This window comes from Lampetra planeri, chromosome 59, assembly GCF_965212315.1.
Source record: "Lampetra planeri chromosome 59, kcLamPlan1.2.h2, whole genome shotgun sequence".
Taxonomy (NCBI): domain Eukaryota; kingdom Metazoa; phylum Chordata; class Hyperoartia; order Petromyzontiformes; family Petromyzontidae; genus Lampetra; species Lampetra planeri.
The window spans coordinates 634,129-660,900 of NC_136165.1; the positions used below are offsets into that span (position 1 = coordinate 634,129).

At 49.8% G+C, this 26,772-nt stretch overlaps 1 protein-coding gene across 1 annotated transcript; it reads left to right on the forward strand.

Moving 5' to 3' along the window:
• Window positions 1-7,181: 7,181 nt before the first annotated feature.
• On the forward strand, window positions 7,182-25,508 carry LOC144736194 (maspardin-like). The gene is made up of 9 exons (XM_078618781.1): window positions 7,182-7,306; window positions 12,409-12,496; window positions 14,935-15,096; window positions 16,710-16,790; window positions 17,361-17,506; window positions 18,612-18,720; window positions 21,530-21,637; window positions 22,929-23,069; window positions 24,433-25,508. The coding sequence occupies exons 2-9, from the start codon at window positions 12,434-12,436 to the stop codon at window positions 24,586-24,588; spliced, it is 966 nt and encodes a 321-aa protein (XP_078474907.1). The 5' UTR covers window positions 7,182-7,306; window positions 12,409-12,433; the 3' UTR covers window positions 24,589-25,508.
• Window positions 25,509-26,772: the final 1,264 nt, after the last annotated feature.

Consider the following 26,772-nt stretch of genomic DNA (forward strand, 5'->3'; position numbering starts at 1 on the left):
CACTCGACATCACACACGCCACACACACCAATCACGCACACAGGGGATGCACCAGTGAAGGGTTGGAGGTCAGGGGTCACTCACAGCATGCTCGGGCGGTTTATAGAGATCAGGGTGTGAGCACTGACGTGCACGACACGCAATCCAGTGGGTGAGTGGTTGACACGCTGATCGGATTGATCCGGAGAGCAGATTGGAAAAGAGCGGGACATTTGAGAAAGGTGATTGGTGGAGAAGGGGTTTAAAAGGGACTGGAAAACGTGGGAACGAGGTTAGTTTGATGATGAGTGCTGCTGTGGTGTACAAACGGTGACAAGAGAATAAAACAGTTCAAGTACACCTGTCCAAGTCTTCTTTTTATTTGGTGGCAATGGTGGAATATTTTGACTGAGCCGATGCAAGTTCCCACGAGAGGAGACCCAAGCAGTAGATACTCGGTGCCGGGGACAAGCAGTGCTCAGAGACGGACCCGCCGAGTCGGGATTCGTCCCCCAGCTCATCGACAGGGTCCGAGGCAGCTGTCCCACCGACAAGGGCATCTTCGTCCACCAACCCGGTGGAGCAGACTCGCAGCAGACCATCATCCAGAGATCGGAGGATGTATCAGCTGCTTGAAGCAGTAACAGAAGGGTAGTGGCGGACATGGCTGGGAAATCGATCTTGGTAGGTTCGGTCGCAGGGGTTAGCTTGCGTGTGTAGTGAGTTCAAGGAGACGTAGACGACGTAGTCGGAGGCACACTTATTTATTATAACTTTACACTCAACACAGGCCAATGTATACAACACTTGAAGGGGTAACGGCCCCTTCACCCGTCTAACAGGGAGACCCTACTAACACTAGCCCGGCTAGCCTGCTCCCAGGTCCTCCACTCGAGAGCTAGGGGAGGCTAGCTGATCCAGCTCTGGCCAAGCTAGGATCTCGGCACCCTTAGCCAACCAGACCGGCTCTTACAAGAGCATCGGCTCTGGGCTCTCAGGGCCGCGCCGCTGGCTTGCCCTGGTCGGTCCTTAGAAGGACAGCGATCCAGGGGAGTCCCAGGGCCTATCTAGCCGGTCTTCGCTCTTCACTGGTTAAGCTGAATACTGAACCCCGAGCCCACCGGCTCACCGCCTTATATAGCAACTCCCCCACCGAGGGGTGGGGCCGTGGGGGATCACAGCGCCGTTACAGCCCCACAGGGCTAACCGATGCGGACGTGGAAGTAGGCACCCTTACGCGTGCGGGCGTAACCACCCCTTGTGTATTTGTTTGTCCTCCCGTAACACGTCTACACGTGTGTTGGTCTACATGGGTGCATCAGCCACCATCACATCCCTGTACATCTTTGACTTGTTACCAAAGGGACATACATGCGAATAGGGGAAGTATGGGGATTATTGGGCAAGTGGTAGTGCCAGTCTGCATCGAAGTGCTGAAGACACGGGGACCGGTACTGGTCTCCAGTATGCTCATGGTTCCCTGTTTGCTGGGCAGGCATTTTCTGAGCCGCATCCCCCTGCGCATCCTGACGAAGGAAGACTGTGTAGAAACTCCATCGGAGAGGCGGTTGTACTTTTTTCGTCTGGACGGAGGGGGAAAGCAAGTTCTGTGGGTTCAGGCACCTGTGCACACCACGGTCTCAATCCTGCCGGGTGCTCAGGTCTTGGTGCCTTTGCAATATCGCACTCTGCTCATCACTTCCCGGTCAGATCCACTGCTTGAAGTGTCCATGGTGCCATCGGTGGCCAGTCGCCATTGTTTGGCAGCAGCGAACACGCTTGTGTGGAGCAATCAGCCGCTGTTTTTACAAGTTCTTAACACGGTGGACACCCCCACAATGGTAAAGGATGGGACGTTATTTGCACATGTCAGTCCTACGGTTTCATGTTCCGATGTGCAGGGTGTTAATAACATGGATTTGGGTGTACTATCGGTTGGCACAGAAGATGTGTCTTGGGTAAACGAGATCCTGGCACAGAACACCGATCTGTCAGGGGAGTAGGGACCCTTGTGTTCAGCAAGGATCCCTACAATGTAGGCCGCACTACGCTGATGGAACACGACATCGATACAGGTTATGAGCTACCCATAAGGCAGAACGCCTATAGGATGAGTCCTAGAAGTGCTGCCCCTAGCTTACCCCGAGGTTTTGCTTCCCTTTGTGTTGGATACGGATGCTAGCGATGTGGGGGTTGGGGCTGTTCTTTCCCAGGTTCAGGAGAGTAGAGAGGACATGTTAGCCTCAGGGAGTCACGTATTTTCACCGGCTGAACAGCAATATTGCGTTACCCGTTGCGAGCTGTTCGCCATTGCCCACTTTGTGCAACAGTTTTTCCCCTATCTGTATGGCCACGAGTTTACTGTTTAGACGGATCATGCGGCATTACAGTATTCGCTTCGTATTGACCAGTCGATTGATCAGATGGCTCGGTGGCTTGAACGACTGCAGGTATATTCATATCGAGTGGTGCAACACAAAGGGCTGAGACACACTAATGCCGATGCGTTGCCCCTGTTGCCAGCTCCCATTATGTGCGCCTGTGGTCACGGCTCCCTGCGTTGTAAGCCCGCAGCCACGTCGGTGCCCGAGGTTGTAGCCCCGGTTCCCGTCGGGGACTCGGACTAGGTGGGGCCGTCCACATCAGTTGACTGTGACATAGGGAGACCCCTGCTGGGACAGTTTTACTGCCTCTTGTCTCAACACGGCACCGCAAATTTAACAATGAGACGTCCTACGTCTGAAGCCGTCCCTACTCAGCATGCGTGAGACCCAGCGTGCCATCACTAGGCGCAGCCAACGCGGCTGGTGCTGCGTCGCCGGACACCGCCATAACTTGAGGCGATCCAGCCGCAGATGGCTTACACCGGCCCGCACCCATAGAACACGCACACTGGTCACTCGGTGTCAGGCGGAACAGCGCATCTGCGTTGCAGTGCCACACACCCTTCCTGTAGATAACAGTGAACGACTATTCCTGCAGTGTTTCCAGCCAGCGAGACAGCTGGCCAGAAGGCTGATCAATATGCAGGGAGTATTGGAGGGCCACGTGGCCCGTGCACACAACAAAGTTCCGTCTATGAAGCCATGGCCTATACTGTTGGACAAAATGAACCATGGCCAACAGGTCCCTGCGTGTCACACAGGAGCGCTATTCTGTTGGGAACAACACATGGCTAGATGTTTGCAAAAGATGGCACTTTTGCGGTTTGAATTTGAGATTGGCTGCCCACACTTTAACAAACACCGACCGCAATCGGCGCAAATGCTCCTCGAACATATGTCCGAACACATTGACGGCGTCCAGGTAAATGAGGCACGAGTCCCATTGGAGAACTGCCAAGACCAATTCGATCAGCTTTTGAAACGTGGATGAAGCCAAATGCAGCCCCATGGGGAGGCAGTTAAAATGGAATAACCCTTGGGGTGTTCGGAATGCGGTCTTAGGCCTAAATTCCTCATCCAGGGGCAGCTGCCAGAACCCTGACAACAAATCGAGCGCTGAAAATAACCGCGCACCCGACAACGCATCCAAAGAGTCATCTATCTGAGGACGCTTCCGTATTGACCAGAACCCTTACCTCAATCCCCTGGATAAACCCAACCACCGCAGACGAACCCGCCACAGCCGCCACAACACGGTGCGTCAATCTACTCCACTACTCTACACAACATGACTACCCATCCGTCCCCGTAGTCCGCCGCCTGTACGCCAAAAACAAGATGAAGGATGGCGACGTGTGAATCCGACATGCGCAACAGCCGAAATGCGTTAGGTGATGGTTGCGGCCAAGTGTCTGATGTGTCGCGACATGCCTGTCAGGCGGAGGAAGCGGATGTCGGCAGGGTGGAGGACGTTGAAGGCGAGGTGGAAGATCCGGCGCTGTTCCGGTATCCCCTGGCGCTGTGGCCCGGCTGACTGCACTTGAAACAGGCGGTCGCAGACCTCCGTGCTGGAAGGGGGTCCCTCTCTTGCAACTCCCGCTCTGGCTGCCGTCCCTTGACTTCCCTCCCGCGTGGGTCCCAGACGAATGAAATGCAGGCCCACTCTGGCTCCTGCGGTGCAGGCCCCTCCAGATCTGCAGGATCCCCTGCACAAGCAGCTTCAAGTAAAGGTGTGCCTGTGTAACGGGTTCCGGAGACACTTGTAGAGGTAACTTCTTTATTACAATGCAACAGCACTCCAACAGTCCAACACACCAACAGTCCTGATACTCTGTTACCACCTAGGTACACAGCCTAGGTACACAGCCTAGATACTCTACTCTGGCTACGCTCTGGAACTCGCGCTCACAAGGTCGTAGAGTCGGGAGTTCCAGAGTCCCACCACTGGCTCTCACAGCATCCCAGGGTCCTCACATGGCGGGTCTTGGGTCTTGGGTCTTGAGCTACAACTGCCCCTGATCGTCCAGGGAGCTCCCCTTTTATGCCTAGTCCCCAACGAGGGGTGGGGCCGTGTGCGCCCCCAGATATCCCACAGAGCACACACAGCCCCCCCTTTGGCGGCGCCAAGGGGCTTAAGCGCCTGGGAACCCAATGCCTGGCGCCAAGAGGCTTAAGCGTCTGACCCGCCTGGGAACCCAGCGCCCGGCGCCAAGAGGCTTAAGCGCCTGGCCCGCCCAGGGTCCCAGAGCCCCCAGCAGCCCCTCCCTTCTTATGTCACTACACCTGTATACCTTCAGGGATGACAGGTCGTCCCCCCGTGATGGAGAGTGCGACGCTCAACTCCACTTTCAGCAACAGCCCGAGCTCCCACTCAGGGCTCCCTCTTATACTCCCTCTTGTGCTCCCGGCGTGGCCTTGCTCTGCCCTGGCCACGCCCCCCTCCTGGAACCTACTAGCAGGTTCTTGGGGCTTCCAGATGGACCCCTTCCTGAGCTTTTCCCTTAGTTCTCTTTCCCCCCGTGTATACTGTCACCTGCTGACGTGTGTACTGCCATACGCTGTCAGTACCACTTTCTGTCAGTAGCTAGCGCTATTACTCTACACATGTATTTTCCTTGACGACCACGGTGTTTTAGAATTCACGAACAGCCGGGCCGACTGGAGGCAGCGACCGCCACCGTCCTCCTGTCATTTGTGATAGCCAGGTTGCTTCTGAAAAGTAAGTTAATACCTCAGTGGGCTTTACTTGGAAAGATAACAAAACATTGTTTAGTTTTATTGGTATATATTTTGAAGTGATTTGTTTACCCTTGCGCTACATATTCTTGCTTCTTTCGGTAAAGTCACGTAGATAAAAAAACAACAAATCAAAATTAAAACAAAAACTGTGGTGCCACAACAACGGAGCAACTCTGCCGGCGCTGCTATCCCCTTGCACCCCTCCACACGAATGCACGCACACCCCCACTAAACACACACACGCACCCACGTAGTGTCTCGTAGGGAGTCACCTGGTACCATGGGTTTTTACTCGAGGGACTCCTAGCGAGGATGTCCAAAGGTTTCCCAGTGCCAGGAGATTGGCCGACCCCCCCCCCCCAGGCCGAATTGCATTGCGGCCCACGTGAATTAGCTTAGCATTGTATGAGCACGACGAAGCTCACCGAGCAAACCGCAATGAGAACACTCACAGCACAGGGAGATAGGGTCTCGGGGGCAAACACCCAGTGACATGGGAGGGAAATTCCTGGACCGACTGAAGTTGTGTATTCCATGGGACGGCCACGCCGACCAAACCGGTTGGGGCGGGGGTGGGGAGGGCGGGTGCGTAAACAATGGGTGAAGGCGCACCGGAGGATATCGTTCCAGGTAAGGGCGGGGCATCGGTTTAAAATCGAAAGGTAGGCGCCCGATTGGCCGTGCAGGGTAACACCACATGACCCTGGATTTTTGGATTCGTAGGGGACAAAGGGAGGGAAGATAAAAAATGTAGTCAGTCCTCCTCGAGCGGTTGAGCTACCCAGGCTGACTCCCAGCCGCTCGCAGCGTCCGAGCGACGCTGACGAGCGCTGCTACAACTCGACCCCAGGCAGAGACCTCGTCCCTCCGACTCCCATCACGTCCGTATGACCCCGTGAGTACGTCTGTGAGGTGAGAAGTAGGGGGAGAGTACACTCAGGGATTGAATAGGGATAGGCTAGGCCCTGCTCGTTGGGTATTTACTCCGGACCGCCCAGGGCTTGCTATAGACGCGTCATTAATAAACTTTATCACAGAGCACCGACACAGCGTGATTTCTGTGTGTGGGGAGAGCGTATGTGTGGTGCGAGTACGTGTGGGCGTGTGAAGCGCGCGTGTATTCAATCATAAACGATCGCTGACGCTAGCGTGTGTTTACGTAGCGACGATCGCATCAACGGTGGGGCGCGTGTAAATTGTCATCAATACGGCCGTCGTTTTGCCCGCTGCCTGTGCCCGTGTGCTGTGTCTGCACAGCGGATTAAAGCCGGCCCCACGCGCGTGCACGCAGCCACCTCCGCATGAGTGGTGGTGGTGTACGTGGGAGTGTGTGGGGTAACTCCGGGCGGTGGGGAGCCAGCCACGAGCCGTGTCCCTCAGAGAGGGCGCTCGTGCGGGGAGGTCGGTCACGCGATCGGCTCAGCCCGGCGAGAAGGGGCGGAGGAGGGGGGAGGGGCGGAGGAGGGGGGAGGGGCGGAGGAGGGGGGAGGGGCGGAGGAGGGTGGAGGGGCGGAGGAGGGGGGAGGGGGACGTCAGCCCCCACCAAACCCCACGACGTTTCGATCGCAACACAAGCGGTCTTCTTTCCACAAAAGCGGTCTTCTTCCACCTGAAGAGGACCGCTTGTGTTGCGATCAAAACGTCGTTGGTTTTTTGCTTTTAATATAGATTTTTAGTTTTCTATCTACGTCACTTTACCGAAAAAAACAAGAATATGAATTCCTGCAGTCACGAAAGTTATAAGTCTAAATTTACCTTTCCTATACTTTGCACTCCTATCGTGTTTTTGTATCGTTTGTTAACGTTCTGACCCCGTACCCTACTGGACGTGTGTGAAAAAGAGCTTTATAGCTCATCGGATTCCTCCTCCTGCGGTATAAATAAATAAATAATCTGACCCCGGGGGGGGTCCCACTCACGAGACCCGATTCATCTTCCGGAAGATTCTTCCAGAAGCAGAAGAAGAGGTGTCCGTGGTTATTTTACACCCCTCACTCTCCAAGCACCGTCTTCTCATTCCGGCAGAGGCCGCTGGCGCGTCACGTGCCTCCACGGTGACGTCACCCGCCCGCCCGCCCGCCGTGTTCCGTGTTGGGGGCAGCTCGCGAGGAAAGTTTCTCCTCCTCCCGGCCTCTGGGGCCGTCGCTTCAGCGAGCCGCGCTTCGTCCCCCGGCGTCTTCGAGGGAGGGAGGGCGGCCACACGCGTGAGTCCATCGCGCCGCGTGGCCGGCGAGACCAAGTCTGGCCACAAACTTCCAAACTCTCCAAGAGTTTCGCGAGCGTCGGGCGCGGCTCCCGATGGGTTGCCAAGGCTAGCGGGCGGGAAGTGGGCTCGTGTCCCGCAGCGGTTCTAGGCGAGGCCGTGGCTCCGGCCTAGTCTGCCTCGGCGTCTCGCCTCTCGAGCGCGGCTTAATGCAGTCGTTGAGGGTGGCTGTGTTGTGAGGCGTTGCTCATTCTCACCCCATGGCATTGATGTTGACTGCGCAAGGCAAGGGAGAACAGGTTGGAGCAGATATACCAAGGGCCCTTGAGCAATTGCGAGATGTGTATAAATGTTATTGCAGTAAACAGCGTTGATGATTTTGCGTGGCGCTTGAACCGCAGTCGCACAACGCGACACCTTTTACTGCAGCATAGTTGGGGGCAAATAAACTTGTACAAGTGTTAAAAAAATAAACTCCACTGCTCGATCAAGGCATAGAGTAATAGTCCCTCGATAGGCGTATATGCGAAAAGCGAAGTTTCTGTATTGCCATTAATTTACAGAAAGCTAAACAAAATAAGGAAAATATATACACTGAAATGCATACATAATACATGTATCGATATACAGTACTATATAAATAATAATACAATTAACATAAATATAGATTCAGTACACCTTTTATTTACGTCAGTTTATTATAAGTGTTTAGTATAAAATATAGTTTAAGTAGACATTTTCTTTGTTTCCAATATTAATGGTAAGTTATGAAGTGTTTATCGTATGAAATGGTACGATTGTATAAATTATTAGATATACGTTTTAATATACTAAGCTCCAGGAACGCATCTACTTAATATATCTAGGACAGTATACGATCCTAAAGGTATTTTTTACAACGGAACATAGATGTTTCACTCTTTGGTGTCAGCTGAGATAACAGAACATCATAAAAACAAACCCCACTATTCCTAAGTACAGTATAACTGGGGAGTATTTTTTTTTATAAACTATACCACGTTTGACTTGGTTGTAATGGTCAGGTAAAGAAATCGTGAACACCAAAGCGTGTTTACAAATGGCCGAATCACTTGGGAATGTGCCCAAAATCTCGTCAGATCTCATCAGAAGCCCAAACCTGCACAGCGCTTGTGCGTGAGGGTGTTGTATATACAGTGGTACCTCGGTATACGACTGCTTTGGAATACGTTGAATTTAGTATACGTCGTGTTTTGACGAGAAAAAAATGTCTTGGGATACGACGCACTTGCTAGAACTTGTATGGGTCGGGATGAGTCACCGCGTACCCGCGTATACCCCGTTCACGACTGAAAACAAAGCGCCGCTCCTCAGTCTGCCTGTCAAGTAGATCTCGTTCAGTGCACAACCCTTGCTATAACTCTCTGGGAATTTTCACGAGTTTTTTTTGTCATTTTAACGTTAATTCTTTTGCGAATTTCAATTTATTTAAATTTATTTATGCATTTATTTTAATTTATGTATGCATTTTAGTAATAAGTAGTGTAAATTATTTTATACAACCCCATTAATGTATAATATGCCATATAAAATATAATTTCTTATACTCTGGAACGGATTATTTCCTTTCTTTTTATTTCTTATGGGAAAACTTAGTTTGGTTTCCGTCATTTTCGGTATAAGTCCTACCTTCTGGAACGAATTAACAACGTATACCGAGGTACCACTCTATTGGGTCTTGTAAAATTATAAAAAATTCAATTGAAATAAAAAAGTGTAATTTTCCGAAATTATGTCAAATTATGTAATTATGCAAATTATTTGATGTTATTTAGGAAGGTGTAATTGTATCAAGCTATGCAAGTGTATGTGATTATGCTAATGTATGTAATTATGATAATTGAGGCTCTGCATCATTGTCTAGGGTTGCATTATCAATCAGGATAATACAATGATTCTCGCTTTAACTTTTACTGACTATGTTTTGGTGTTTTTGTCAGGTCTCAAAATTCAGATCTCTCCACAGGATACAGTTCTTATAATTAAGATTATTATGCATGAACTTAGGAAGGCACCACTCAGACTCTTCTCTGTTTAGCAACTTTAATCTCTAAAACATTCTAACAAGCAAACACTTATGCTCGGAATTGTCAACACAGTTCTCCTCGAGATGTCCTACTCATTTATCCGTACAAATAACCCTCAATGGTTACATTTGTTAACTGGGTAACAGAACAATCGGTTAATTCCTCAGAGTAAAGCGAGCATACACGGCGATGGGAAAAATTCCTTAAAAATGAATGTGACAATATTCATACGAACAGTAATAAAGAAACATGTCCCAAAAGCAAAAGTTGACCTCAATTCATTGATAAGATTATGCAATTAACGAAAACGAATGACTAAAATACTTCTAAACAATCGTATTCATGTAACTCAACGTGCAGCAATGCTTTTCACGATCAGCTGATATTTAACACACCACCTTGGAATGGCAGACCTTCTTGAAACACAAAGATAACTTTTTAGAACAATCTTATTAGTCCCGATATGCGTGTTGTGTGTCTTCTTTGCCACTTGTTGACTTGGCGGCTTACGCGATACGGCGTTCCTTGTGCTGAAAATACCTCGGGTTCCCAGCAGGGCCGCTAGGACGGTATATGTGTGTGTGTATTAAACACACGGTGCTTTTGCCTGCGCCAACACTCTTCCTCTTGGCGTTGCAGCTCTCTCCACTGCTGGTTGAGTTGGCGCGATGCTCGCCGTCGGCGGTGCGCAATGATTCCGTCGTCAGATAGTGCTCGCAGCTCGTCCGCTGGTCGCCGTTCCTCACTCTTGTCTTGGTTACCAGCTGGGGCTTGTCGGTGTGTGTGTGGGTCGAACCCACGGCGCTCTCGCCGGCGCTCTCCTATTCTTCACGGGCGGCTGGTCAGGCTCATTCCCCTGCTCCGTGCTCTCTCCTTGCTCTCTCCATGCTCTTGGCCTTTGCATGCAGCGGCCAGCTTCACACTGGCACCCGCTGGTGCCTCTCCCGCCCTCCTTCAGGGCTGCGCTGCCTCAGGCTCTTTCATTGCTCCGTTCTCTCTCCTTTGGCGGGCAGCTGCCAGTTTCGCGCTGGCATTCAGTGTTGCCTCTCCCACCCTTCCTTCAGGGCTTCGCCTTGTCGTTGCTCAACTTTCGTGCTCTTTGCCCTTCTTCCAAGAGGGCTCTTGCTGTGAGCTGCTCGTCGCTGGCTGGATCACTCACTCTCAAAACTTGTAAATTGTTCGGCGTGGGGAATTATGCAGCAGTGGTTGGACAAAGGACTAAGTTATATTTGTCGTAATGTTTTGCAAACTCAACAGTGGATCTGCATTTTGTTGGTCAATGTTGTTGGTCTGGAAAGCCAATAGAGTGATGGGCGAAACATGCTTTAATTATGTGGAGATACATATATAAATGAATCTACTGCACTCTATACGATTTTATCCATAATGGCAATGCTTAGTGAGTTTGTGTACCGTTTTATTTCTCGGAGTGCTCTTGCCAATAACATCAGAACCCAGCCGCATTTGATGATGAGACACAGAAGGCTGAAACCAGTCCAGAGTTTGCTTGTTTAATATGCTGCTTGTGATAATAATATTGCTATTGAAAGCCTTAGAGGTTGTAGAGACAGAATGGAGTTCCGCTTCATTGTGAATGTTGTGGATCAATGCCACAGCTTTAAACGCAAGCCTCTCTGGCTCCGGAGCTCAACTTTGATCCCCACAACAGGCTGGGTCCTGGCGATCCCAATCCTGATCCCCAGCCAGTACCTCTCCTCACCGTGGACACAAGGAAGAAGCAGTGGGGTAGCGAGTGAGTGTGCAGGTAGTGCGACTGCACCAGGCCCGCCACCTGAGGAACCCAGTCGCCAGGTTACAAAAGTAGAGGTCTCCCAATTGAAATTAATTGATCGATATTTTATGTGTCAACATCACCCTCAACAAGGTAGGCACCAGTCCATATTACAGCAGAACGGGGAATGGTACAGGGGGCATATGAAACCCGTCATGACCTCAGTGGCTAACACAGACTGAGCAAAGTGGATTGCAACCGTGCAAGGAATGAAATGCAAACGTGCACAATGAATACCATAAGAGAAAAAAATATTCAATAAAATAAAGAATAAGTTAAAAAACTTTTTTTTCCCTTACATTTTATGGGAAGGCAAGTCTTGCACAAAAACCCATGCTGAACATTGATTCACAAATTTTGGTGGTTTTTGCACAGATTGCTTTGGGCTTAATTGTTATACAGTCTGTTCTGCTATAACGCCGTGGTACTAGTTGTGTTCTTGAAGAACACCGCATTATGGAATAATCGCGTTGTAATAAATAATATAAAATATAGGGTAAAGCACAGTCCGCGATAACATGTGAGATGCGTACGTAGGCTGAGCATAGACTGAGCGGCGTGAGTAGCATCTAGAAGTGTCCACCAGCATCCTAACGCCTTGTGTGATGCTACACCAAGGTAGCCGTACAACCGCTTATTCCTACTCGCGCAACGTAGTTCTGCCCACTCGATCGCGTTAGATCCAATTCACATCCGCATAAAAAGTGTTCCCTAATGCATCAATCGCGTTATGTCCAACTTGCGTTATGAAAACACTCAGTCTTTCTCATCCCCTATATCACTCTGCTATGAAGAAGAGCCAATGCCCAAAAAGTATATTATAGATCGTATTCTTCTTCAGGTCAGTGTTATTGACAGATGTGTTCAGTTTGTGCACTAACGCCAACGCAGCATGACAAATTATTTTAACGCAACCGGTAGAGTGTCGACCCCTCCTGGCCCCAACCAATCATAGCCTCGTAGCAAAATTTATCTCGCAGTGAAAAATTGCTGACACCGCTTCTCTAAGTAAAAACAACTGGAAGCGCCAATTTTATCTTGGTTACAGGGAACATCTCAGGCCCACGGGGCCTGAGAACGCGGCAGCTCTAGAGAAGGACCCACTGTGTGTGTGTGTGTGATTGCACTCTGCCCTGACCGATGCATTATGGAAGCTACGTGTGTGTGCGTGCTGCGCTGGGCGCTATGTTTGCTGCTGTGTTGACACAAGCGATTTTATTGTATCACCCTCGTGCCATTCCACAGCTGGGCAAGGAAAGAGCGCCGAGCCATGGGTACAATCAAGCACTCGCCCGAGTACAACTGGTTCCGGAGCTCCGTGTCACTCAAGCGGGTGGGTTCACATTCACGGTTTGTGTTCAGTAGGATTGACCATTGACCTCCCGATACCGCGGTTGAAACAACGGTAAGTTGGAAGATCCCTGACGCGGTTGTCTGGTGGCTCGACCGCCTGAATGCAAAATTGTAGTTGTTGCTCTGCATCTACCTCCGCCGTATGAAAGAAGTTGAATCAATGGCCAAGTCTCTGAAATCACCTCTCACTCCCTCGCACCCCCTACCATACAGCGTAAATGGCTTCATCAAAGTTGATTTGTGTCGGTACTGCCACCGCTTCCGAGACCTCTGCCCAGCTTGGAAAGAGTAGGCCAAAATTACATCTAGACGTGCTGTTTAGCGCTCCCTCTAGCAGAGGCCCTTTTGCCAGTGGAGGCATGAGCAAGACAATTGCAGGGCTGTGCCTTTTACCTTCAGTATTCAAATAAATCGTCGGTGAAACATCCGACTACTTGAATATCTGAAACAGGTTGGGTGGGGGGGATCCGTCTAACAAAGAGGGGAGCATGTAAGGGACCCCCGTTTGTTCAGTGTAAGAGGTGACTGCGAGGACTCGGTTGATATTCACAATTCACCGAGTGTAGCCATTTAAGTAAATGGGTAGCGCTACAGTTTTGCTTAGATAGGGTGGGACCAGAAATTGACGCAGAGGGTCATGGCCAGGAGTCGGCAACCAAAATAAGAAGAGCCGTTTTTTTTTTATTCGGTACAAAACTATTTCAAGAGCCGTAATGCGTGTGAACACGAGACGGTGGTCCTTAATAAATAACGTCACGGAACAGTCCTGAAAGAGCCGCGTGCGGCTCCCAAGCCGCAGGTTGCTGACCCCTGGTCATGGCCACTAGCAGGGTGAGGAAGATCCGGACTTTATTTCACATGGCCTATGGCCATATGATGCCTACTACTTGGAAATGGCCCGCAAACAACATTTATTAATCACTGCAAGCATCTTAGCCCCACTCGAGATGGCTCAACACTGTTTCTAAGTACAACACACCGAGCCACGTCTTGTCTTTCATGTGGTTCTGAGCGCACAGTGTGTACAGTCCTAGGTTAAGCAAAGAAGTGTCAAAGGAATGTGAGAGTTCTAGTCAGTCCTGAATAAGAAATAAGGTTTTCCTGAATTATGAGTTGAGTATTGAGTTTCTGTCGAGGACGCCAGGGCATGCTCAATTAGCGGAGAGCGTGCACTACTGTGCAGAGAGCAACTCAACAAGTTTAAAAAGAGGAAGTAGAGCGGGAGGGAAAGAGAAAGTGAGAGAGAAAATAATTGAGAGAGAGAAGGGGGAATGAGACACGGGAGAGAGAAGGGTGAGAGATTTAGAGAGTGAGAGTTGTATCAGTCATGTGCCACCACGCGGAATGCTGAGCAGGCGGGGGGGGGGGGCTGCAATGCGGCCTTGGCGTTGAAGGGTCACGAGTTTGACACCGCGTGCAGTCACACCGAGTCTTGTGAATCCGTGTAACTGCCGGGCGATGATTCATTGATTGAAATTCCTTCATCCACGAACGGTAATCATCACCATTGTCATCCCTCACATAACCACAAAGGTCATGGGTGCCACTGATGAGTGCCAATTGTCTCCACTTACCACTCGCTCATCACCTGCGAGCGTGATTGTGGCACGTGTGGTTAACTTGTAGTTTACCATGTGGTTACCGCGTGGTTGGGATGCACTTTGCCTTGTGCTTGGGGTATAGTTACTACTATACTAAAGTTAACTATTTATTTTACCTGGTAAGGCCACTGAGCTGCTATATAGCTCTTTTTCAGAAGCGACCTGGCCACAAATGATAGCTCCGTGAAGTAACTTATCACATGTGCTTTTTGAATGGCAGCCAAATACCCTAAATGCATGTTTCTAAATGTGGAGGGAAAAACCAGGGGGCCCAGAGAAATATCCACGTGACCACGGGGAGAACATGCAAACTCCAAATATACAGCAGGCATCAGGGTCGGGATCGAATCTGCAAGCTCCTGCATACCAGGCGAGGGAGTTAACATATCATCATCGGAGCACCTCTTGCGGTTGAATGCGTGGTTGGCATGCCGGTGTGGTCACCGTGCGGCTGCCCTATGGTGGTCTTGCAGCGTGTGCTTCGTGGCGTGGTGTGCAAGTGGGGAGCGGTAGTGTAGTGGTACGTGCGCTGCGCTACAAACCCGGCGACCCAAGTTCGATTCCCGCTCACGGCCAACACCAGTGACGATTATCTGAACCTGTCCTGGGCCTCCCCTAGGTTGACTCGGCCTCAAACGAGTACCTGGTGGGGTGTGTAAACATCGCGACTAGGGAGAGACAGAGGCGGCTGGGTGTGGTGCTGGCCACCCACTCCCTTCGTGTGCCCAGACGACTTTCATAGGTGCTGTTCACTAACAGAACTTGCCCTAACGGTTTGTTACAGGCTATAAGGGGGTTCTTTGACTTTGGTGTGCAGGTGATAGTGGACGAGGACGACACGAAGGTGTGGTCGCTGTACGAGGCCGGCCCGCGGCACGTGCGCTGCCCCATCGTCATGCTGCCGCCGGTGAGCGGCACGGCCGACGTCTACTTCCAGCAGATGCAGGCGCTCAGCGGCCAGGGCTACCGCGTGATCTCGGTGAGCGTCGTCACATCTTCATCCCCATCATCATCATTCACTATTACCATCATCATAACCATCATAATTACCATCACTTACCGTCATCATTATTACCATCATCGGTGCAGGGGCACCATGTCGTATCGTCACGTATTTATTCATAATTTATTTTCCTTGTAACGTGCCACGCGATGCTCGCTCACTCTTGAAGAGAGAGAGAGAATTGAGTGGCGCGACGAGGAACCACGGGAAAGGTAGCCACATAGTGAGCCAGTGCGAATTTCCCTCCCAATATCTCCAGTCCTCTATATTATTCATATTATTTCCACCAATTAATGAGCATCACTCTATCCAAATACAGATGGGACAGATCTGAGTCCACATTTGCTGTCCTGCATTTTCCTGGCAACGCCAGGGTATTGCACCTCCTTCAAACCCACGAGAAGGGAATTTGGCAACATTTGTGTGATCATCATGGGACCTCCTTTGCCAGTACCAAAATATGAGAATAGGTTTTCCCCTTTTTTCTGGCAACAAAATAGGTGTAAAGATGTTAAAACACCAAACTAAAACCTTTTACAAGGAATCATGTCTGCATTAACCACAATACTTGTGGTCAGAATGAAAAACAAAACATACTCTGATAATATATGTGTAGGGGTGTTACGGGAGGGCGAACAAACACACAAGGGGTGGTTATGCCCGCACGCGGAAGGATGCTTACATCCACGTCCGCATCGTTTAGCCTGTGGGGCTGTAACGGCGCTGTGATCCCCCACAGCCCCACCCCTCGGTGGGGGAGTTGCTATATAAGGCGGTGAGCCGGTGGGCTCGGGGTTCAGTATTCAGCTTAACCAGTGAAGAGCGAAGACCGGCTAGATAGGCCCTGGGACTCCCCTGGATCGCTGTCCTTCTAAGGACCGACCAGGGCAAGCCAGTGGCGTGGCCCCGAGAGCCCAGAGCCGATGCTCTTGTAAGAGCCGGTCTGGTGGCTAAGGGTGCCGTGATCCCAGCTTGGCCAGAGCTGGATCAGCTAGTCTCCCCTAGCTCTCGAGTGGAGGACCTGGGAGCAGGCTAGCCGGGCTAGTGTTAGTGGGGTCTCCCTGTTAGACGGGTGAAGGGCCGTTACCCCTTCAAGTGTTGTATACATTGGCCTGTGCTGAGTGTAACGTTATAATAAATAAGTGTGCCTCCGACTACATCGTCTACGTCTCATTGAACCTACTACATATGCATTGTCTTTGAAACTGATTGGTCCACACCAGAGATAGCTTTCTTTTGAGCCTAGTCTCAAAACGGTGTTAGACCAGATATGTTTTGCTGTTGTCTTGTACAGCGTTGTGAGATGCAGTTTTGCATGAACAACGCCATATAAAAAGGAATTATCACCATACCACATCATATCGGTGAGCATCACATCATCACATCATCACATCATCACATCATCATTGCCATCATCAGCAGGCAGGGTTACTGAACTGTGATCTTAGTTCGAGTCGCATCATCACCACTCATCATCTTATAAACTTTACCATCATCACAATCATCATACTCTACTCGACTAATCATCCCTGCTGTGCACGGGAGCTTTATGGACACTGTGTGACCGCTGTTTTGTGTGTCTTGTGTAGCTTCAGTACCCGGTCTATTGGAACGTGGAAGAGTTCTGCGAGGGCTTACGTAAGCTGCTGGACAGCCTACAGCTGGACAAGGTGCGTTGCCACCTGACCACCTTGTCTCCTTACCTTCCCGTTATTATGACACTTGTTTACCCAGGAAAGCCTCACTGAGTCTCATGACCCTTTCAGGAGGGTCCTGCCAAGTTTTCGCAGTAGGGTGGCGATGATTGCTGCTGCTGTGTTGATTCAAAGTAATTTGTAGGCGCAGTTTTTTCAGATTTAGAAAAATGGACTGACACCAAACACACAATGGCCTCCTCTTGCAAATGAAGTCACACGATCTTGAATGTCCACTGCGATGCAGATGGCGCGTAGTATTGTTAATGTTGATACAGGGCGCAGTATCAATCAGGGTAGCCGCTGGGTTCGAATTTTTAACCTCTGTGAGAAGCGGCGAGCATGCTACTGTTGGGCCGCGTCACCGCCCCCGGTCGCCATCGGTCATCCTGGTTGGGCGTTACAACACACTGTAGCAGATTGTCGTCAAAATGCTCGCTTTGCCACTCGTGACTGACATTGCCCGTGAGTCCGACCGATGTAACTCAGAGGTTGGGGGTCTCTGGTTCACGCGGGGATGTGTGTGCTTACCGTACGTTGCTGCAGGTGCACTTATTCGGAGCGTCGCTCGGAGGGTTCCTGGCTCAGAAGTTCACCGAGCACACGAGCAAATCCCCCCGCGTGCATTCGCTCATCCTGTGCAACGCCTTCAGCGACACCTCCATCTTCCGGCAGCACTGGACCTCCACGAGGTGAGAGCACCATCGCCACGGTGACGATGCCCACTCGGGCAGTCTGTGCCCCCCCACCTCGTTAGGATGAGAATGCCGCAGCATTTTAAAGCGTCGTGCATCGTCGCGTCTTATCTCAAACACTGTTGCTCGGCTGGACAATCACCTGTGGCAGGCTGGCCAAGAGGACCCCAGGTGGCAACCATCCCTACGCTATCACAAGGTGTACCCAAGACTGGCCGGCAAGTGGGCATCAGTCTGTCAGTAGGGGGTGATGTTGCTCTGATTATTCCCAGCTAAGTAATCTGCGGATAATTATTATAATTTTGTAATATTTGGACCATATCGCCAGGACATGGCCAACTGCTGTTTTTGCAAATAACGTCTCGGGATGTATGCATGTTGAGCTAATCGGAGGTGCGGGGAAAGGACAACAAACTAAACACAAAAATCAGTTCTAAAGAAATTAGTTTTCAATCTAGATTTAAAAGCGCATAGCTCCAGTGACTTCCTAATATCAGAAGGAAGAGCGTTCCAGATGGCTGCAGAAGTGCATCCGAGAGCGCGCGATGCAGTGAAGCAGGGATCTTTAATGTCCAGATTCGGACAGATGCTACGGAGTATTTTTGGCTAACGTACCCGCCTTATTAACTGGGGTGGCCGTTAGGCTCGAGCCGGGGAAACCTGTGACAGGTGTTTGTACACACTTTCTTTTAACTCACTCTGGCTGTTGTTGTTGTCGTTGTTGTATCCTCAAATCTTGTAACTCAATCTTAACCCACTTCTCAATGTGGTATCGACTGCAAACTTGGTATACTTACATCATACTGAAGACAAAACTATATTCTATCATAAAAAATATAAAAAAGAATGTGTAAAAATATATATGTTATGTTTTGGCATGGGTCTAATTGTCCATGGTCAACTGACGTTGGCTGTTATTGGCCACGGTCCCTTACGTTGTGGCAAGCTTCAGGGCCACTTCCTGGAGTCGTGGAGTTCTGCCATTACTAGTACATTTCATAAAAGCGTGTTTAAATTTTTTTTTTTAAATATTACTTATTTAATGCCCGGACCACTGTGGTCCTATCCCCCTGCTCTGTTTTTGCCGGCGCTGTCTTCACAGTTTCTGGCTCATGCCGGCGTTTGCGCTGAAGAAGCTGGTGATGTCCAATTTTGCTGCGGGACGCGTGGACGGCCAGATGGCGGACGCCATTGACTTCATGGTGGACAGGGTGGGCCCCCCACGCCTCCTCACAGTCGCTCCGCACCCGGCCAGGCCCTCGTCCGCCCCACAGAGTCAGAATGTTTATTTATACTGGAGGAATCCGATGAGCTATCAAGCCTCTTTTTCACACATGTCCAATAGTTTTCACACATGTCCAGTAGATGTCCACTCGTCAAGTTCCACTTTAAAACCTTTTGGTTTAATACGGCCTTTTAATCGAGTTCACCTTGGTTTGGGTGTGCTATGTGTCTCACGAAGGAGCAAGACACAGAGGAGAGGCTAGGCAGTCGACACTCAGCCCATCATCCCCCCAGGGTCGATAAAATAAAAGTACCACTTTTCTGAGCAAGTCAACTGTGGTTGCCCTTTAGATGGGAGATAAAACTCAACACGCTCGTCATTAATAGTGGCTCTGAAATGAAAATATAGAATAGGCTACTTGTTGGGCAATGGCCCTCCATACCACATACATCATTTTGTATGCCCTTGCCCCCGTCATAGGAATGTGGATTCTCCACTACTGGCTCTATAGGGCTGTGAATACGAGATGAGCTCCAGTGAGCAGGAATCACTCTGACTTCGCCGAGGATTGAGGAAGGTTACACTGCCGAGTGTCACGGAGACTTTATCGATTCGCCGCTCTGTTTTTGTGCAGCAAATCAATAACGGCTGCTTCGAGTCAATTATCATTCCACTAGTTTACCCAGGAAAGCATCACTGAGTATCAGGATTTTTTGTCAGGGTAATGATTGCCATTGTGTAGATTTCAATTGAGTCAGGTCCTATATTTGCATTGGGGATGGGCGTTTCTGGAAAACGCGACATAAGTTGTAACAACGTAAACAGAAGCCTATCTTTACTACCATTTACTTAATGGTATAAATTTAGGTTTATGTTCCTGGGTGTAATTTTTTTGGTCGAAATTTACAGGAAACTAAAATATCTAAATAAGTACCAAAAAAAATAAAAGAACTAAAGATAACCCAAAAAGTTGTATAACTACTTTAAATAAACAATGTTATAATACAGAAGATTGCATTTCGAGGCCACTCCCCGTATTTTGGTGAAGACGTAGTTGAGGAGTTGGTTACTACGGCGACGTCACCAGCGCTGAGGCTGGAGCACCCGCTCGGGGTGCCGTGGCGTGGTGTCGTGGCGTAGCGCCGTGTCGTTACGTACGCTGCCCAGATGACTTCGTGAATCGAGGCGCCGTTACAGTGAGGCAGCGCAAGTGTGGCATACATGCGGGGACTTACCGTAATACGCGGTGTCATTTTTTTTCTAATGACCAGTGTGAGGCAGGCGGCAGATAGTAATATCATTCTCTTAGATTTTTTCGGTAAAGTCACGTAGGGGAAAATAATTAAATAATATTGATCATCGAAATAATAATAGAAATAAAATAATAAATCACGACGTTTCAGAGGCAACACAAGCTTCCTTCATCAGGTGTAATAATGTCCCATCACAAATAACTCTCACTACAGTTATTGCCTTTTTACACCTGATGAAGGTAGCTTGTGTTGCCTCCGAAACGTCGTGATTTTTAATTTTATTTCTATTACAATTTCTACCAATTTATTTATTTATTATTATTTTTTACCTACGTGACTTTACCGAAAAAACCTAAGAGTGAATCCTTGCAGTCACGAAAGCTTCAAATCTAGAAGTAATATCATTACGGATATTACACCCGCAGAACATCTGCAACAAGCGCTGAATGTGCTGTATTTTACTAGCTAAGGCCCACTGAGCTATGCAGCTCTTTTTCAGAAGCGACCTGGCCACAAATGATAGCTCAACGTGTTGTGGCTTATCATCATGGAAATTTATACCACGAGGCCACATCACGGCCCCATGTGTTGCGTATATGTGTGGTTGATGAGTATGTATAGTAAATGTGTCTGTGTGTGGTTGATTTGCATGTGTAGTTGATGTGTATATGTGTGGTTGATGTGTTCTGTATATATATGTGTTGCGTATGTTATTTATGTATGGGTGTTTATGTATTAGGGTGCCACTCACTATTCATTTGGAAAACGGAGGATTCACTTTTTCTAGATCTCACCCTTCTCTCAATGTTGTTACCTTTGGTATAAAAGTCAACGGCTGGGAATCTCATTCTACTCCGTTCATATTTACAAGTGGCTCAGGATGCCCTTTTCTCCTGTTCTGCTCTTGTGCCGCTACTCTTGACTGCATTGGCTCTGATGCAATGTTCAGCTCCGTCAAGCAACCGAAGGATTGTCTCAGCTTAGTGTTTTTAGTTTAAAAGTGAATGAATAGGGTCAGGATGAGGGGTGACCTTGAAAATAACAAACTTGGATGTTGAGTGGCATCCTCGACTGTATGGTACGTATACGTACGTATTATATTTGCATATGTTGTATGCGTGTTGCGTCTGTGTGGTTGATGTTACGGATTGGTTGCTTGTTATTACTTAAATCAAAAATTATTTTAGGAAACCTCTCCAGGTATTTGCTTATTTTCCTTGTGTAAATGACACTATACTCTTTAGTTCTTTCGGTAAAGTCATGTAGGTAGAAATAAAATACGTGACTTTACTGAAAGAACCAAAGAGTATGCATTCCTGCCGTCACGAAAGCTTCAAATAAAGATTAAATCACACTAGGTTATAGATGGCTGCATTTTGGTGTTCATATTATTACTGTAACCTCAGTCGTTAAACGCTGGACCTCCCTCTTGGATGAGTGTCACCTTGTGAAGCGCTTTGCCATGGTGATCATTATGTTTGAATGCTGTATGAGATGAAGTTATGTTGAATTAAACGCATATTGCATACACGTGCGGTGCAGATAGAGAGCCTGAGCCAGGCCGAGCTCGCCTCTCGTCTCACCCTCAACTGCCAGAAGTCATACGTGGAGCCGCAGAAGCTGAAGGACGTGGCCATCACGCTAATGGACGTGAGTCCTCAATCTTTCCGACATTGTTGCCATTTGACAATTCGTTCCTTTGTGGCCGTGTGTTTCAACGACTGTGTAAAGTGTAAAAATAAATAAATCCAATGACAACCACGGGGCAATGCCCACGTGACTGCCCTGGTGTCTGCCAGTCCCGGCGGCTCGTCATCGTGAGACATGGCGTCACGTGATAGGCGGAATGTGAAGGCCTTGACTATTGTTATTGGTTGGCCACACTGGTGCACGGGAAGCATGCAGCTCCAGGGCAGGTCAGGTGCAGATTGATAGAGATGCAGATAATGAAAAAAATGTGAAACAAACTTTTGTTTAAACAGGAAAAAAATAATCTGTGGAAACAGGATCAGCCTGGGCCACTCTCCCCTGGTAGCGGAGCCAGGCATGAGTACTCCTGGTGCACTGCCGCAGATTTCAACACAATTTCTTTCTTAAACAGGGAAAATTCGTAAAAAGATTTACGTCCCGTGGGTATCATGGTAAGCATTCATATCGTATTGCCTATCATGAACATTTTAATATGTATCGTGAAAAAATTATAAAACTAACATGGGTAAGAATATTGTGTCAGAAAACGTGATATTGCCACAATCCTAATATCACATCTCCATGCATTCCGTCCAGTCTCTTTCATTGAACCGCTGTCTATAGAGTCCCCCTTCAGATCAGATACCCACGAGTCACGTGCAAGGCAGGTTGGAACAAGCTTGTGTGTTATGGGGCTTAGGTCACGTTCATCGTGTCATCTTCACGTCTCAACCTGGCTCCGATTTCAAACGGCGAGCCGCAAATCCACTTGGTTCCAACACATATTGCGGGTCACCCACGGGTGCGTGCCAGTATCCGACCCGATGTACGAATCGACCACTTTCTAATAAAGCTAATGGATCATCTTGGTGTGTATCTTCGTTCAGACTCGTTCGTTTTGCTTTGTTACAGTCGTCATCGCGCTTTTGTCTTTGGTGGGCAGTAGTCATCGTCACGTGGGATTATTTTTCATCGACTCATCATGGTCATCGTGAACTAAAGTCAAATAAAAACTCTACATTGACGGAATATTTGGGCCACTAATTTCGTCGTGCACAACGTGAACTCCAGCGTCGGGGCGGCCCTGCCGTTCAAACGGCAAAGGCTACCTCGCCGCATCCGCCATGGTCCCACACAATTGCCAGCCACGCCGGCGCAACCCGGCACCACCAGCTTGGCTTGACGAGCCCTTTGCTTTGGCAATTCGATTGACGTGATGAACCCTGACCCCCCCCCCCCCCCCCCCCCGTAGGTATTTGACGAGAGCGCGCTGACCTCCTCGGCGAAGGAGGACATGTACAAGCTGTACCCTACAGCCAAGCGAGCACACCTCAAAACGGGCGGCAACTTCCCCTACTTGTGCCGCTGTGCCGAGGTCATCCTGCACATCCAGGTGGGCCGGGTCATGTGCCGGGGGTCGGGTGGTTTGTCGCCGGTGACAGGGTGGAAATGAATGAGAGTCATTTTAAGCGTACGTTCCGGACGCGTTGCATACGGGGGTTTTGCTTTCGAACATCTCCCCCCCCCCCCCCTACATTCAATCGCGATTCAAAGTGCTGACATCCGCGGTGACAGTGAAAGACGTCGGCAATCGCCAGCGTGAAGTGGCGTTTTACTTTGGTGTCGCGTGGCAATTTGTAATTTGGATAGAAATGAGACGTCCACCTTTCTTTAATTTGTGGTGATTGACTGTTTTGGTTGACTTGTGGTCAGTGGCGAAGCCAGGATCTTCAGGTAGGGGGGGGGGGGCAACCCCTCCAGCAATGGAAAATTATAGGAGTTGTAAATAAGCACTTGTCCCTTGCTTGTTATTCGACGCGTGTACGGCGATGGCACAGCCATCGATCGAGAGTCGAATTCGAACCGTGTGATCGGCATCGCGCTCGCTGAAGGTGAATGCCTTCAGGGAAGTCGTGTACTGTATACGCAACTGCGCACAATTCTGTGAGTCGCTAATAACCGCTTTGCCGTTACTTATTGCCAATTATGGACTGAGACTATTGTCTTATCATCTCATAGAGTCCCTGGCACATAATATGCTACACAGTGGCAGTGGGGGTCGCAAAATGCCGATTTATTACTAATCAACCTCAATGATCCGATCGAAATTAGGGATTTCGATCGGATCATTGGGGGGGCATGTGCCACCCCCCCCACTGGCTCCGCCAGTGCTTCCGGTTGACACCATGTTGGTTGGCTGTGTGATCGTTGACCGCGTATTATTTAACCGAGCTCGTTGATTGTGCAACTATGCTGATTGGCTGGGGGTTGCCTGCATGCTAATAGAGTGGATTAGCAAGTTGTGTATTGATCGATTCTTGTTATCCACTGTGTTGCCCGTGGTAGTTGACTATAGGTTGGTTGACTAATTCATAATCGATCTTTGGGTTAGGCCACATAAAATGATCGAGCCAAATTTGTGTCGTTAAGACCCTCCACCACCCATCATTCTGACGTAGTTTCATTTGAGACGTATCCAATTGCTACATCTGGCTTTAGGAATCGTTCTTGAACTCGCCGGTGGGCAAGCTGAAACGATCGTAATGCGTCGCGTTAAACCCTTGTTCACATGGCTACTTAATTTGTTTGGCTGTGTCAGGTGGTGGCGAGTCTTTGTGACACAAACCTTACCATGTCATTGCGTGGCCTACCACAAAAATCAGTTGTGAATCGTGATATTTGATGTGAGAACCTTCCTGTTGGCGACTACGTGAACTGAACTGACTGTTGCCGGTCGACCTCCGCGCGTCAACCAGATCCACCTGCGGCAGTTCCACGTGACGCCCTACGCCGCCATCGACCCGACCATGATCGACCGCGAGGAGCTGCAGGTGATGGAGACCGAGCAGCCTGCGCCGGCCGAGGGAGACGGCCCCACCGAGCCGGCCACAAGCCCTGATCCCGAACCTTGACCCCTGACCCCCTCGTACCACCTCCTCCACCTCCTAGTGTCCTCACCGGTGCCCGAGAGCCATGCAGTGGTGGCGAAAGTAAAACCTGGCTGGCAAACCCTCCTGCCCGCCCGCTCACGTTTGCCGACTGGAGGCTCCGAACCCTTTCGCTGCTTTCGGCCAGAGTGCTCGTATTCCCAGCGCAGTCGGGTAGGGGCGGAGGCGTGGGCTGATCCGTCCGTCCATTCAGCCAACCAGATCCTGGTCGCCAAGCGCCTCGGCGCCACCGTGATAGGGACTGCCGGGGCTGTCGCGCGGGCAAATGCAATGTCATGGTATCGCTTAGAGGTGTCTCCCCACGCTGCCACAGCCTCCCTATGCGGTACTTTGTTGGCATGGCTACGGGCGTGTGTCGGGGAAACCTGGCCACCGGGCCTGGTGAGAGGGTTGTCACTGGGCTGGGAGCACGGGGCTGTGGGTAAACGCGTGCGACGGCGGGGGGGGGGGGGTAATCGGGCCGAGCCATACCGCCACTGCGACATCCCTGTCCCCCCCGGTGCAACGCACGGTACAAATGCCCCCATCGTGATGTTTTGGCACCATCTGCGACCACAGATTTTGCCGAAATTAGTGTCACGACCCGAGTTCCGGTGAGCGGTCCTGGTGCAGCGTTTCCGGGATGCCCTGTCTGCAATTATTTCTATTGTAATTTGCTGACTGTTAATTATACAATTGTTTTGTATGTAAAGAAAACTGATTATAGAAACTAGAACTTTTTAGGTTTTCATGAACCAATGTTTTGTCGGTGGTTGTCCTGGTGGGGTTTGTTTTGAAGTCCTTGAACCCGTTTGCAATGAATGGTAAAATTCCATCCCTGAATGCACCACATGTGTGGCTCGGAGCAATAACCATGAAGCGTTCCATATAGATTTTGTAAGGAAGGGCGTGTTTGTATAGAATTTCTGCACGGGAGTCGCCAAATCCCTGCATACGGTCTTATCATTTTCATTGCGCGCGGCGTTACGTGACTGCCCTTTGACTCATCGGCTAGGATCAATTCTTCAGCTCGCGATGGTGACAGTAAGAGCGTACATTATTTACAGTTCGGTGTGCATTGTACGCCGTTGCTCTGCGCAGACCGCGTGGCTATTAGAAGCGCGATGCGCGCCACATGGCTGCGGAGAATCTGTTCTCAAATCGCGATGCGTGCCCCGCGTCGCACGTGCAACGATCTGCTATCTTCTGCGATTCGGGCACGCCGTGTGAGATCTGTTCACGTGACCCCGCCAGCCATCTGCTGAGACACAAACATTTGTTAGAAGATTAAGAATCAATTCTTGAATCGCAATCGCTGACACCGAATCACGATCATCTACACAACTCTGAGAAAGGTGTGGGCACGTCATATACGGGGAGGGGGGGGGGGGTGCAGGAGCTGGGACGCTTTATCAGTTAGCCAATTCGTCGATTCAAAATGGTAAGCAACCACTTTAATTGTGGTCCATCACCCGAGCCCCTTGAAAATTGGTGGCCGCCCCCAAAAATCCCCTACAAGCGACGCCGATGACGTCACCAAGCCAATGTGGGCGCAGGTGAGAAGCATTTTTATCCCCAACTATTCTCGTGTTACCCAGGTTGGTCGAGTGATCGAACGTGAAGAATATGATAAGAAACCGGCTGTCGCTATACCGCCGTCTTAAAAGCTGCACTGGACTTGTAGTGGTGGTTAGTTCGTATTGGGGACTTATTGCCCAGGATAAAGACTGCAAGAGGGTTAATTAAATGCAGTGTCGTAGGTACTTCCGCTAAACCACTCCGGCTTCATCTGTGTAGTTGCTGCCAACCGAGACGTGTTGCGTCGCCAGCGCTCGCCTACGTCGCCGGGCTGGGTGCTGACAGATTATTGACCAGGTCCGCGCCCAGCCACATTCACCACAGCCGCGGCTTTCTATTACCGCCACTAGGGGCCTGGCTGAAGCAGGGCCCAGCCCGGCGACGTGGGCGAGTACTGGCGCCTCGATTGCTTGCACTCGCGCTGCCCTCGGTGTTGTCGGGTTGCCGGTTCGGCTGAGCAACGGCACGGGATTGAAGTTGGTACGGCGAGCGTTTTGTTAGCGTCAAAATGAGTGAAGCAAACATGTCGACTTAAGTGCATTTCTGTTTAATCTACGATGACAGCGCGATGATAACTCCGTCCACCCGCGA

What these genes read in the sequence shown, in the direction of transcription:
- LOC144736194 (XM_078618781.1), top strand. Translation starts at nt 12,434, where the DNA reads ATGGGTACAATCAAGCACTCGCCCGAGTACAACTGGTTCCGGAGCTCC. An exon ending in ACAGCCTACAGCTGGACAAG is followed by an intron (nt 16,791 to 17,360) that starts GTGCGTTGCCAC and finishes ACGTTGCTGCAG; the next exon opens with GTGCACTTATTCGGAGCGTC. An exon ending in CAGCACTGGACCTCCACGAG is followed by an intron (nt 17,507 to 18,611) that starts GTGAGAGCACCA and finishes CTGTCTTCACAG; the next exon opens with TTTCTGGCTCATGCCGGCGT.